Source organism: Moschus berezovskii, chromosome 27, assembly GCF_049115385.1.
Source record: "Moschus berezovskii isolate FMDL1 chromosome 27, NW_MosBer_1.0, whole genome shotgun sequence".
Classification (NCBI taxonomy): domain Eukaryota; kingdom Metazoa; phylum Chordata; class Mammalia; order Artiodactyla; family Moschidae; genus Moschus; species Moschus berezovskii.
In genome coordinates, this window is record NC_142486.1 from 1,655,502 (window position 1) to 1,668,893 (window position 13,392).

General features: G+C 53.7%; 1 protein-coding gene across 12 annotated transcripts in view; it reads right to left on the reverse strand.

Moving 5' to 3' along the window:
- The window catches only part of IQCE (IQ motif containing E), a 41,594-nt gene extending 29,470 nt beyond the window's left edge, over positions 1-12,124 (reverse strand). For 2 of the 12 annotated variants that reach the window (XM_088833229.1, XM_088833230.1), the window contains exons 1-3: positions 11,944-12,123; positions 4,517-4,564; positions 3,541-3,586 (exon numbers count right to left, since the gene is read on the reverse strand). In XM_088833229.1, the coding sequence (XP_088689355.1) occupies positions 3,541-3,586; positions 4,517-4,564; positions 11,944-11,979 (130 nt within the window). In that variant the 5' untranslated portion in view covers positions 11,980-12,123. Of the gene's footprint in view, positions 1-744; positions 2,757-3,540; positions 3,587-3,972; positions 4,060-4,516; positions 4,565-11,762; positions 11,875-11,943 lie in introns of those variants that run through there. The other 10 variants (XM_088833227.1, XM_088833233.1, XR_016036638.1 and 7 more) reach the window with 9 other exon arrangements.
- Positions 12,125-13,392: the final 1,268 nt, after the last annotated feature.

Sequence of the window (13,392 nt, forward strand, 5' to 3'; positions counted from 1 at the left end):
ACCAAGTTGTTCATAAAACATGCTTATATTTCTTAAATACCAAAGCAATTTATATCTGTAGAAGGTCCTGAGATTCTAAATATAATGCATTTAGTTTTTAAAATTTCTAAGATTTTTCCATGGCTTATGGAATTTATGGAAAATTCCCCTTGATCATTTAGGATGTGGGAGTAAAGACACATTGGGCCCTGAGGCATCTCCACTCAGCCAGGACCACTGTGCTCACTCCCAGGGTATTTGGAAGGTCCTCCAAACTTTAAACATGCATTTAAGCGTGTATTTATGAAGGTATATTAGTGATCAGAAAAAAAAAAAACCCAAATGACATTTCCCTCCTAAATGTACAGGGTTTATCAATAAATAGTGAGAATTCCACAATGTGCACGCCCATGGATACAGCTGCGAAGGAGGGACTCAGCTGGTGGAGAACCTGCTGACAGCTGATGCTGCGGAAACGGTGAACGCAGAGGGGCCAGAGACCTCGCCGCCTCGGAGCACGTGAGGACCTAAAGCCTCAGCACATGGACAACTACGAGCCCCGTGGACCTGGAGTGGGCAGCTGCTGGCCAGCCGCTCAGTCGTGTCCGACTCTGAGACCCCATGGGCTGTAGCCCGCCAGGCTTCCCCGTCCTCCACCCTCTCCTGGAGTTTGCTCAAATTCACGTCCACAGAGTCAGTGATGCCATCCAACCGTCTCATCTTCTGCCGCCCCCTTCTCCGCCTGCCCTCAACCTTTCCCGGCACCTGGTCTTTGCCTATGAGTCAGCTCTTCGTATCAGATGGCCAGGACTGGGCAGTAGACACACATTTATGAAGTGAACGGGCCAGCCTGGATTCCTGCTGTCGTGGCTCAGAGACCAGACAGGCGTACACCTATTAAGGGAGCGTGAGGAGTTAGAACTGGACATGGAACAGCAGACAGGTTCCAAATAGGAAATGGAGTATGTCAAGGTTGTATATTGTCACCCTGCTTATTTAACTTATATGCAGAGTACATCATGAGGAACGCTGGGCTGGAGGAAGCACAAGCTGGAATCAAGATTGCTGGGAGAAATATCAATAATCTCAGATATGCAGATGACACCACCCTTATGGCAGAAAGTGAAGAAGAACTAAAAAGCCTCTTGATGAAAGTGAAAGAGGAGAGTGAAAAAGTTGGCTTAAAACTCAACATTCAGAAAACTAAGATCATGGCATCCGGTCCCATCACCTCATGGGAAATAGATGGGGAAACAGTGGAAACAGTGTCAAACTTTATTTTGGGGGGCTCCAAAATCACTGCAGATGGTGATTGCAGCCATGAAATTAAAAGATGCTTATCCTTGGAAGGAAAGTTATGATCAACCTAGATAGCATATTGAAAAGCAGAGATATAACTTTGCCAACAAAGGTCCGTCTAGTCAAGGCTATGGTTTTTCCAGCGGTCATGTATGGATGTGAGAGTTGGACTGTGAAGAAAGCTGAGCGCCGAAGAATTGATGCTTTTGAACTGTGGTGTTGGAGAAGACTCCTGAGAGTCCCTTGGACTGCAAGGAGATACAACCAGTTCAACCTAAAGGAGATCAGTCCTGGGTATTCATTGGAAGGACTGATGTTGAAGCTGAAACTCCAATACTTTGGCCACCTCAAGAGTTGGCCAAAGACTCCCCTAAGAGTTGACTCATTTGAAAAGACTCTGATGCTGGGAAAGGTTGAAGGCGGGAGGAGAAGGGGACAACAGAGGATGAGATGGTTGGATGGCATCACCAACTCAACGGACATGAGTTTGGGTGAATTCCAGGAGTTGGTGATGGACAGGGAGGCCTGGCGTGCTGTGGTTCATAGGGTTGCAAAGAGTCGGACATGACTGAGTGACTGAACTGAACTGAACTGAGGAGTTTGGGATTGTGGAGGGGGTCCGGGGGAGGGGACACAGTGCATCCTGCAGTGAGCAGGGGGCCTGGGATCAGCCCTGGTACCTGGACAGGCATCTAGAGTGGCTGGGGGAGGGCCCGGGGGCTGGGGGGAGGGAGGCAGAGCCACTGGGGGAAAGCACCTCTTTGGTGGTTTTGATGCTTTGGGGGTTCTGGCCATCCTAAATTATGTGAAACACAATTCTGACATTTACAGAAATCAAGATTAAAAAGCAATTTGATTACTAGTATTTTCAACACTTGAAATGCTTGACTTCCAGTAAGTAAGAATAATGAAAGATGATCTCACATTTGCCTTAGGTAGTGATGCCTTCTGGACAAAAGGATTTAAACAAAATAGTCTGAAAGAGAAGTTTTAAAACACCAAGGCCCACACTTTCACTTTGCATCAATTCCCGATTTGCTCCACAGGAGGAGAGCCAGAATATTCAAAATCCAAATTGCTAGATGTTTTTTAAAATTAATTTTTATTCGAGTAGAGCTGCTTTGCCACACTGTGTTAGCTTCTGCAGAGCAAAGTGAATCAGCTGTACTAGAGCTAAGTCACTCGGTCGTGTCCGACTCTCTGTGACCCCGTGGACTGCAGCCCGCCAGGCTGCTCTGTCCGTGGGACTCTCTAGGCAAGAATACTAGAGTGGGTTTCCACGCTCTCCTCCAGGGGATCTTCCCGACCCAGGGGTAGAATCCACCATCTCTTATGTCTCCTGCATTGGCAGGCTGGCGCTTTCCCACTAGTGCCACCTGGGAAGCCCATGTGTATGCATATCTATTCTTTTCTGGATTTCCTTCCCAGCTAGGTCGCCGCAGAGCGCTGAGCGGAGTTCCCTGTGCCATGTGGTCGGTTCTCACCAGCCACCTGTTTCAGACACAGCAGTGTGTGTGTGTCAGTCCCAGCCTCCCGGTCTACCCCAGCCCCGCCCCCTCCTTGGAGTCCACGTGTGTTCTCTACACTGTGCCTGTTTCTGCTTTGCAGTCAAGTTCGCTAGATGGCTCCTTTCTAATGCTTATATTTATTTGTACCACAAAACACGCTTTCTTTTCTTTGCAGGAATTTATCTTTCCACGTGTTTTTCTTGGGCTCATATGAAAGTTCATTTGTATTCTCTGACCGTGTCATACATAAGACAGTATGTTTGACTGTATACATGTATATAAGAAATGTAAATACACACACGTGAGTATATAATAAAGCCAGGCAAGGCCACAGGCTTTTCGGCAGCAAAAAAATGCTGACCTAGGATCTGATTGGTCACAAAGACCCTGGGAAGCATAAAATTCGGTATATTGCCCGGATGAACTCTTTGTGTCTCAAGAACAAATCTTGTGTTTCCCTCACTTTGGCGGCACTGGGAAGGGGAACACACAAGGCCGTCACCGTGCCCCGGGGCTGGGGGCTCAGCAGTGCAGGGAGGGCTCAGGACCTCCACCCCACGGCCTCCACCCACAGGGACGCCTGCGGAGGGCAAAGACCTGGGAGTGAGCCCCAGCACGGGATGGAGCCAAGGGGCAGAGGGGCGTGCTTCAGTGATCCTGCACATTCAGAGAAGACAGACGGGTTGAGCCTCTTCCAGGACACCCAGGAAGGAGGCCTTCTGAGAACCTTCCAAGGCAAGCTGGTCATACTTACTCAGGGATGTGGGTGGAGGTTTGTGGAAACTTTTCTTTTTTGCTTTCTGAAAGAAAGAAGAGACGGTTGAGCCTTCTCAGGCAGCCAGAACGGCCCCAACCACGCAGCATAGGAGTGCTCAGAATGGGGGAGACGGATGGCGGTGGATTAAGCGGCCGACACCAAGAGACCAAGCAGAGTCTGAGCACAGGGCAGGGAGGCGCCCCGACACAGGAGCGGGCAGCCCGGGGGAGGCACCCCCAGACATGGAGCGTGGCCAGCAGGCCCCAGAGATGCAGGTGGGGGGGCACCCACAGGTGAAACGCGAGACAGGGGGACGCAGGGCAGCCCTGGCCCAGCTGGAGGACCCTCCCCCGACAGCCTGGGCCAAACGCGGCTGGGCGCCACCCAGGCTCGCTCCTAGGGCCCCTGCTCCTAGGGCCCCTTCCGTGCCTCCACCCTCTGCTTCACGCCAAACAGGAAGTCTCGCTCAGAACACTGAGATCCCGGGAGACTGGTTCGGATCCCTGGATCCCTCTCCCTCCAGGGAGCATCTCGGCCGCTGCATCCGGAGTGTTGAGGAGGAAACTCTCTGCAGAGGCCCCGCTCCTCAGACCTCGGACCAGACTGGGGTGCTTCCCCTTGAGTCCTCAGAGCTGTAGGGGACGGGAACGTGCTGGGCCCTCTCTCACACCTGATCACCCTGCTCTGCTCCCTCCCCTCCACGGCAGGACTGGGTGGGGGGAGTTGGGGGCAAGGGTGGGGGTGTGCAGGCTGAAACCAGACTGCAGGCTAGGAGCTTGTCATCAGCCTCAAACGCACTCTGCTCACAACCGACTTCTGTAGAAGTCTTAAAGTTATCGTCTCGGTTGTTCAGATCCAGCGGAGGGCATCTGGAATCTGTGATCTGGCCCTGAACGCAGCGTCTGTGGGGAGACCCGCGTCTGTGGGGAGACCAGGCGGGTAAACGGAATGCCAGCTCCCTGACTGCACTCACCGTGTCAGAGTCAGAGTCAAAGGTGATTGCAGACAGACTGTCATCCCCCTGGAGGAAGAGATGCAAACAGTGAAACTGTCGGGCACTCACAAAGTGGAAACCGTTGGGCCGAGCTGCCGGGGAGAGCCCCGCGTCCAGCAGGAGGGAACAGAACACTCGGAGTGGGCAGCGGCCGGTTTGGTCCACCGCATCCGAAGGGGCAGTGGGGACACGAAGCGAAACTCTGCTGGTGGGGCGGCTCCAGGCCTGTCAGTCCAGCAATAGCATCTCCACAGAATCGACAGATAGTTCTTCTTTTTAAAAAAATTTAACTGAAGTACAGTTGCTTTATAAGATCCTTTTCCATCACAGGTTATGGCAAGACGCTGAGCAGCGTGCCCCGCGCTGTGTGCAGACCTCTGTTTTTTCTCTTACAAACGATAATGCCTGTTAATCTCACACTCCCAGTTTGTCCCTCCCCCAGTGAACGGTTCCTGATAAAAGCATCCCATCTTTGCATCAGAGCATAAGAAACCTATGACTGCGCCCTGGGGAGAGTGATCAGGGCCACCCCGCATCGCCAGCGCACGCGTTATCTTCGTGTTATCTAAGGTTCCTGCCGTCTGGTTCCAGCGATCTGACCTGGCGCCGGGAGCACAATAAAATCTGTACTATCATCCATACTAGCAGGTCCAGGGGAAAAGGGAGCGTGCCCAAGTGGATGATGTGTCTGAGTTAACGCACGTAGGCTTACACCCTGAACAGAGCGAGAGCAGAATGACTGTTCAAACCCTTCCCTACTATCACTGTCGGTTAGTCTCTCACGTGTGCCCAACTTCCTGCGACCCCAAGGACTGCAGCCCGCCAGGCTCCCCTGTCCATGAGATTCTCCAAGTAATACTGGAGTGGGTTGCCATTTCCTTCTCCAGGGGAGCTTCCCGACCCAGGGATCGAACCCGTGTCTCCTGCATTGGCAGGTGGGTTCTGAGGTACAAACGGCAAATGACAAGTATACCGCAGAGCACAGGGAGTTCTACCCGGGGCTCCACGGGGACAAACGGGAAGGAAATCCAAAGACGCGGGGACGTGTGAGCAGGTGTGGCTGATTCACTTTCCTGCACAGAAGAAAGTAACACGACAGGGTGCGGGAACCACGCTCCAACACAGAAACTTCAAAGGACAGTCACAGAGGAACGGCTTCGTTTAACCGACCGCACGAGAATGGCGTGGAGAACTAAGGCAGGGGGGTCAGGGCGGCGAGGTGAAGCCGTCTCAGCCCCCAGCTCACAGCACAGGCCCGCCAGCCACCAAGGCGAGCTGTCGACCGTCCCACGGGAAAGCGGCGATACCTTCTTGTGTGAACACTTGTCACAATGCTTTGCTCTGAATAAAACCTGGATGACTTTTTAAGGACCTGAAATTTCAACAAGAGGAGGAGGTGACCCACGTGGTGAACAAACCCAGGTGGCCTCTGTCTCTGCGGGGGGGCTCACCCACTCCGTCGCGTCCCCCCCAGTCAGCCCCCTCAGAGTCTGCCCCTCCCCGTCCTGCCGGTCAGAAGGAGCTAAACAAGTGAAATACTCTCCGTAACTGAACTCACCGAGCAGCCCAAGATCTATCCCTTCAGCAGAGTATCGGAAAGAGAACACGGTAACAGTCAAGGTCAGTTCATTCTTCCTCTGCGAGCAGGACCTGAGCCTGCGTGGATTCCTACAGGAGACCGCACGCAAACCTCGGCGGGGGGACTCCGCGGGGCGGCGGCTGGCGGGCAGTGCGCTGGGGGCGTTCCCAAAAGGCCTGGGGCAGCAACGCGGCCCCGCGTCAGCTGTGCGAGGCTGGTCGTGCCACGGACCCCTCCGCATCTCAGCTTCCTCGGTGACAAGGAGGTCATGTTCTCCCGTTGGGATTTTAAAGCATTAAATCTATATTAACTAAGACACTGGGGGAAGAGACATAGTGTCCAGAACGAGATGCACGGTTTTAGTTCCCAGTGAATGGTGGGGAGGCAGGGATCCCTTCACAGAGGGGGCATCTCCCAGGATGGTGGGGTGAGGAGCCTGGAAGGCCTGCTCCTCAACCAACAACCACCTAACAGAAGAAGCCACAAGGCAATAAATCTTCATCGATTAGTGAAGATAATCAATGAATCTTTCATTCCAGAAAATCTACTAAATCAGGGAAGCCCCTCCAGAGTCAGAGGCTCCTCGGCTCCCCGAGGACTGAAGTAACCCCAGTGTGCGGTCCTGCAGGCGGGTGGGTGCAGTTGAGACACCAGGGCTGGGTGCCTAGGGTGTGGGCTCCTCCCCAGACACCGCAGGCTAAGACCCCCCTGTGTCTGTGGGGTGGGGGCTCCATGCAGGGAGGGGCCGGTTCAGAAGGAGCACCCCTCGGGGGAGACACCGCTGCCCTGCTGTGCCGGGGCCCAGGGGCCCTTCTCCAGGAGAGGCAGGACGGCAGCTGTGCCCAGGGTACTGACGGCACAGTTCCACCCGCCTGGCTCCTTTGCCAACGAAGACAAAGTGGGGAGCGAGCCGGGGCCCCCAGCTCCGGGGTCACGGTTACAGAAAGCTCACTGCAGAGCAGCTGCTAGTCCGAGAGCCCAGAAGCACCTTCCTGGGGCGGCAGTCAAGCCTGAGGGTCAGGGAGGCTGGGGGCAGGGACCGGAGCGCAGCCTTGGGGCAGACTTAGAAACCGCCCCCACCCGGCACCCAGGTCAACCAGAGGGTGCGAGCCCCAGTGATGACCAAACCCCAGCGGAACGGGGAAATCCCCTGACCTGAGAGCAGACCCCAGGGAGCCAGGCTTAAAAACTACTGATGGGGATTTCCCTGGCGGCCCAGGGCTGAAGACGGAGCGCTTCCACTGCAGGGGGCACGGGTTCGAGCCCTGGTCGGGGAACTGAGATCCCGTGTGCTGCATGCCCGAAGCGCAGCCAGAAAATAAAAAAGGAATATGAAGACAGACATCCCAGGAGGTCTGGAGGACCACGGCACATCAAGGCTGCCCTCAGGAGAAACGGAGTGGGAAACTGTGCACGGGTTCTGCTGCACGTGGTCAAAGATGTAAACCCTGAATGGAGACAGCCACCTGCACACACACGCACACACACACAGGGGCACATACACGCAGGGGCACACCCACACACGTACAACCACGCAGGGGTACACACACACACGCAGGGGCACACACGCACAGGAGCACACACACACAGGGGCACACACATGCACACAGACACATGCACACGCACACATACACACATGCACACACAGACGCAGGGGCACACACATGCACACACGCAGGGGCACACACATGCAGGAGCACACACACAGGGGCACACACACGCACACATACACATGCACACGCACACATACACACACAGACGCAGGGGCACACACACGCACACATACACACGCACACATACACATGCACACGCACACACACGCAGGGGCACACCCACACACGCACAACCACGCAGGGGTACACACACACACGCAGGGGCACACACAGGCAATGATTAACGGCAAAAATCTGACAGACCCGGGGGTGAAACAACCTCTGACCAACAAGTGGCCTCTGCTGCTCCAAGGGTAACCCCAGGTAGTTGGGCTAACGGATTTCAAAAGAAAGAGAAAAGTCTGAGCAGGGCAACAGGCTGCACAGTGCAGGGATGACACCTTCAGAGTCAGATCAGCCAAGTCCCTCCACAGATAAACAAACCGGGCGGGGGGCGCGGGAGGAGCTGTAATGTATTATCTAAATGCTGGGAGGGGCGAGCTGCGGTAAAATACTAAATGTCGCGTTTTCCACAGAAAAGCCGAGAGACAGCAGAGGGACAGGAAAGGGCGAGCAGGCGGCAGAAGCTCCGTCTGAAGGCCCCGCCGCGGGCGCGCAGGCTTCAGAGCAGCAGCCTCTCCAAGTCCAGAGGAGGGCTGGACAGCCTAGTAGTTGCAAGCGACAGGCCCGGCGTGGGGGGTCGGTGGGGGAGTCTCAGAGCTGGTGACAGGGAACCTCGGGAGCGGGAAATGCTCTACAGATGCTCTTAGCTGTTCTGGAACCTGGAAGCCCTTCACCAGGGACCCCAGCACCGTACGTGCCCCGTGAAGTGCACGAGCAAGCCCAGAGGTGGCTCTGCTCCCAGTGCCTTCCCTCGAGAGGGTCTCGTCTGGTTGACAACAGACGTCAGCTCAGCAGGGAAACCCCCAGTCAGCCTGGGCCAATGGCTGCAAGCCTCCTAGCAGAGCGCTGGCACTGGTCCCTCTCACGGGACTGCACTCCTGGGGACCAAGGCACGCGGGCACCCGGCGTGTGTCAGGGGCTTGACAAACACTTCTGTGCTTAAGAACCTTTAGAGCAGCGTGGCTACCAAAAGCACAAGGTGAAAACAATGGATGAAAAGCAAGGAAGTGTTAGTCACTCGGTCGTGTCTGACTCTTTGCGACCCCATGGACTGTAGCCCACCAGGCTCCTCTGTCCAGGAGATTCTCCAGGCAAGAATACTGGAGTGGGTTGCTATTCCCTTCTCCTGGGGATCTTCCCAACCCAGGGATGGACCCAGGTCTCCTGTATGGTAGGCAGATTCTTTACTGTCTGAGCCAACAGGGAAGTTGAAAAGGAAGGAAGTGGAGGGTTAAAATAGGAGTATCCTATTAGGTTAGAACCTCTTGATGAAAATGAAAGAGGAGAGTTTAAAAAGTTGGCTTAAAACTCAACATTCAGAAAACTAAGATCATGGCATCTGGTCCCATCAGTTCATGGCAAATAGATGGGGAAACTGTGCAAATAGTGGCTGACTTTATTTTTCTGAGTTCCAAAATCACTGCAGATGGTGACTGTTGCCATGAAATTAAAAGACGCTTGCTCTCTGGAGGAAAAGTTATGACCAATCTAGACAGCATATTAAAAAGCGGAGACATTACTTGGCCGACAAAGGTTCATCTAGTCAAAGCTATGGTTTTTCCTGTAGTCATGTATGGATGTGAGAACTGAACCATAAAGAAGGCTTAGTGCCAAAGAATTGATGCTTTTGAACTGTGGTGTTGGAGAAGACTCCTGAGAGTCCCTTGGCCTGCAAGGAGATCCAACCAGTTCATCCTAAAGGAGATCAGTCCTAAATATACATTGGAAGGACTGATGCTGAAGCTGAAACTGCAATCCTTTGGCCACCTGATGGGAAGAGTTGACTCACTGGAAAAGACCCTGATGCTGGGAAAGGTTGAAGGCGGGAGGAGAAGGGAACAACAGAGGATGAGATGGTTGGATGGCATCACCGATTCAACGGACATGACTTTGAGTAAGCTCCAGGAGTGGATGATGGATAGGGAGGCCTGGCGTGCGGCAGTCCATGGGGTCACAAAAAGTCGGACATGACTGAGCGACTGAACTGAACTGATTAGGTTAGAGGTTTTATTTTTTATTTTTAAAAATATTATCTTTCCATTTTTGCATGAATATTACTTGTGAAGATTTTTACATATATATTTATTTATTTTGGTTGTGTTGCAGGTCATGTGGGACCTTAGTTTCCTGACCAGGGATCAAACCCGTGTCCCCTGCAGTGGAAGCTCAAGGGTCCTAATCACTGGACCACCGGGGAATTCCCAAGTAGAGTTTTTATTTTTTCACTTTATTTATTTAAAAAAATATTTCTTTCTTTGTTTGGTTGTGTTGGGTCTTGGTTTCAGCACACAGGATCTTTGATCTTCCTTGGGGCACGTGGAATCTTTTTAGTGGCGATACATGGGATCTTTAGTTGTGGCATGTGAACTCTTAGTCCTGGCACTTGGAATCTAGTTCCCTGACCAGGGATCGAACCCAGACCTCCTGCATTGGGAGCGAAGAGCATTAGCCACTGGACCCACCATGGAAGTCCCCCAGATTAAGAGTTTAAAATTTTTTTAAAGTGAAGTATAGTTGACTTACTATATTAGCTTCAGGTGTACAGTAAAGTGATCTGGTTATATTACATACATACTTTTTTTCAGATTCTTTTCCCTTATAGGTTATAAGATATTGAAGGTAATTCCCTGTGCTATACAGTCAGTCCTTGCTGTTTAGAATTCAGCGTTTTGAGATTCCGTATATAAGTGAGATCATACAGCATTTGTTGTTATCTGTTTGATGTATTTCTCTTTCTTTTTTTTAAACGGAATTATAGTTGATTTACAATGTTGCATTCGTTTGAGGTGTACAACAAATCAGTTCAGTTACACACACATATATATAAATTTAGTTTGTAAAACATGTTTTTGAAAAGGTAGGTATGGGAAGATGCTAACAGTAAATTAAACGGCAAGAATTACGAAACAATATAAATAGGATCCCAAGTTTTAAAAGCCATATGGGAAGAAAAAAATGCGTTGAAAAATTATCATAAAGAAATGTACCAAAGATTAACTGTGGTTTTCTGTAGGCAGTTAGATTACGGGTAATTGACTTTCTTTACTGGGCATGAATAACCTTTACAGTCACAGTATAAGGAGCTACTTTTTAAAGGTGAAGGAGCAGTAACTGAGACCAGCGCAGGCGGCACCCCTTCCAGGTGAGCCAGGACTTGGTGCCTTGGGGGACAAGTGGCAGGAGCCCTGAGCCCCAACTTGGGGAGAGCGCTGGGCAGCCCTGCCGGGTTCTGCCATCTCCTCCCAGTGAAGGAAGCAACCGTGAGTCAAGCTCCCTCTGTCTGGAGCCCTCCAAAGCCTTCCCACTGTGGCAGGAGCGAATTCAGACCCGGACCACTGCCTGCAAGGCTCTCCGAGGTCAGGTCCACGGCTCCCCTCCATCCACACGGGTCGCCCAGTGAGATCCCAGCAAGCGCTCTTTCGCGCCCTGGAACCCTGCACTTTCCCACCTCAGGACCTTTGCACCTGATGGCCCCGGAGTCTCAGACCTTCACCCGGTGCCTCCTTTTCATCGGGGCCGTCAGGACACCGCAACTTGTCAGGCGCTGCTCCCGGCACCCAATCTGAAGCAGCCGGCCACCCCGCCTCCCTTACGCGGGCTGTTTTATTTTCTGCGGGGCACTTTCCGGCCTGAGGCACGATCCGCTTTGGGTTTGTTTGTTTTTTGCCTTGTTCCCCTCACCCCGACCCCGAGACCGGCGCCCCGCCACCGGAATGCAGTTTATCCACGCACGGCGGCGTCTACAGCGGGCCGCCGACGCCCCTCGGAGAGCCTGCCCGGCCCGGCGCTGCGGCTCCTCCCTCGCGCCCCGCACGGCGAGGGTCCGCCCCCCGTCCGCGGCCCCGGGAGCCGCCGCGCGGGCGGCACGTACGCGGTGAGCTCCGTCTGCCCGGCGGGCCGCGCTCGCAGGCTCCGCAGGCGCCGAGCGGCGAGGGCGCGGAGGCCGGGGGCGCTTCCTGCAGGCGGCGGCCTGGCCGGGGGCGCGCGGGGAACCGGAGGCGGCCCGCCCTTATGCGGCAACAGTGACGGCCGCGCCCGCCCGCCGCGCTTACCGTCTCCGAGGCCGGCTCCGCGCTGCCCAGCGACATGGCGCGGCCGTCCGGTCGCCCCCGGGCGCGGCCGTCCGGTCCTGGGGCTCCGCAGGCCGCCCGGCTGCCCGCGGCCTCTCCGCCTGCCCGCGCGCCCGCCGCCACCCCGCTTCCATGGCAACCGCGCCAGCCCGCCGAGCCCCGGATGTGGCGAGCCCGGCCGACTAAACGTGTGCCCGGGGACACCCTCGGACCGACCGGCTGCGCGCCCAGAGTGTGAGGCGGAGAGCGGGGCGGGGCTGAAACAGCGCCCTTGTCACCAGAGCTGTCATTAATAAATATTTAGCAGGCTAACGCTGAAAGGGACTCGGAGCCTGTGCCGCGTCCACAGCCTACTAGCTCTGAACGCCCGGCATTGAGAAACCATATTCCTGATCTCGGATCTTAGGCTCAAGGGTTATGATGTAAAAAAAAAGAAAAAAAGTCGCTCAGTCGGGTCTGACTCTTTGCAACTCCATGGTCCATATAGTCCATGGAGTTCTCCAGGCCAGAATACTGGAGTCGGTAGCCTTTCCCTTCTCCAGGCGATCTTCCCAACCGAGAGATCGAACCCAGGTCTCCGGCATTGCAGGAGGATTCGTTACCAGCTGAGCCACAAGGGAAGCCCAAGGATACTGGAGTGGGTAGCCTATCCTATAATGTACTCAGAGAACAAAAACAAACAAACAAACTTAGGCTCAAGGGTCATAACGCAGTCACAGGACAAGAAAAAAAATAGTTTACACTCACTGTATTCAGCGTGTATCATGAAGATCTTTGGGCCTGTTAGGCTGCAAGATTCATTTAAACTATTAGCAAGCATAATCTGCCCTTTCTCTTCCTACAGGCTTCCAAGGGCATTTACTCTGTTCCTCTGCCCTGCTGTATTTTTCCAGCCCCCTGACCTTTATTATCTACAAGAATTCCCCTTGTCTAGAATGTAAGGTCTCTGGGGCAGGGCTTTGTTTTGCTCCCGACTGTACCGCTGTCCCTTGGAACAGTGTCTGGCACACAACAGGTGATTAATCAGAAGGTATTTGGTGCCCGGAGAGTCTCTGTTCTTGTGTCCTCTAATATAAACGGAAAGAGCGCCGAGGAATGGATGCTTTTGAACTGTGGTGTTGGAGAAGACTCTTGGGAGTCCCTTGGACTGCAAGGAGATCCAACCAGTCCATCATAAAGGAGATCAGTCCCGGGTGTTCACTGGAGGGACTGATGCTGAAGCTGAAACTCCAATACTTTGGGCATCTGATGCGAAGAACTGACTCACTGGAAAAGACCCTGATGCTGGGAAAGATTGAAGGCGGGGGGAGAAGGTGGTGACAGAGGATGAGATGACTGGATGGCATCACCGACTCCATGGACATGGGTTTGAGTGAACTCCGGGAGTTGGTGATGGACAGGGAGGCCTGGCAGGCTGCGGTTCATGGGGTC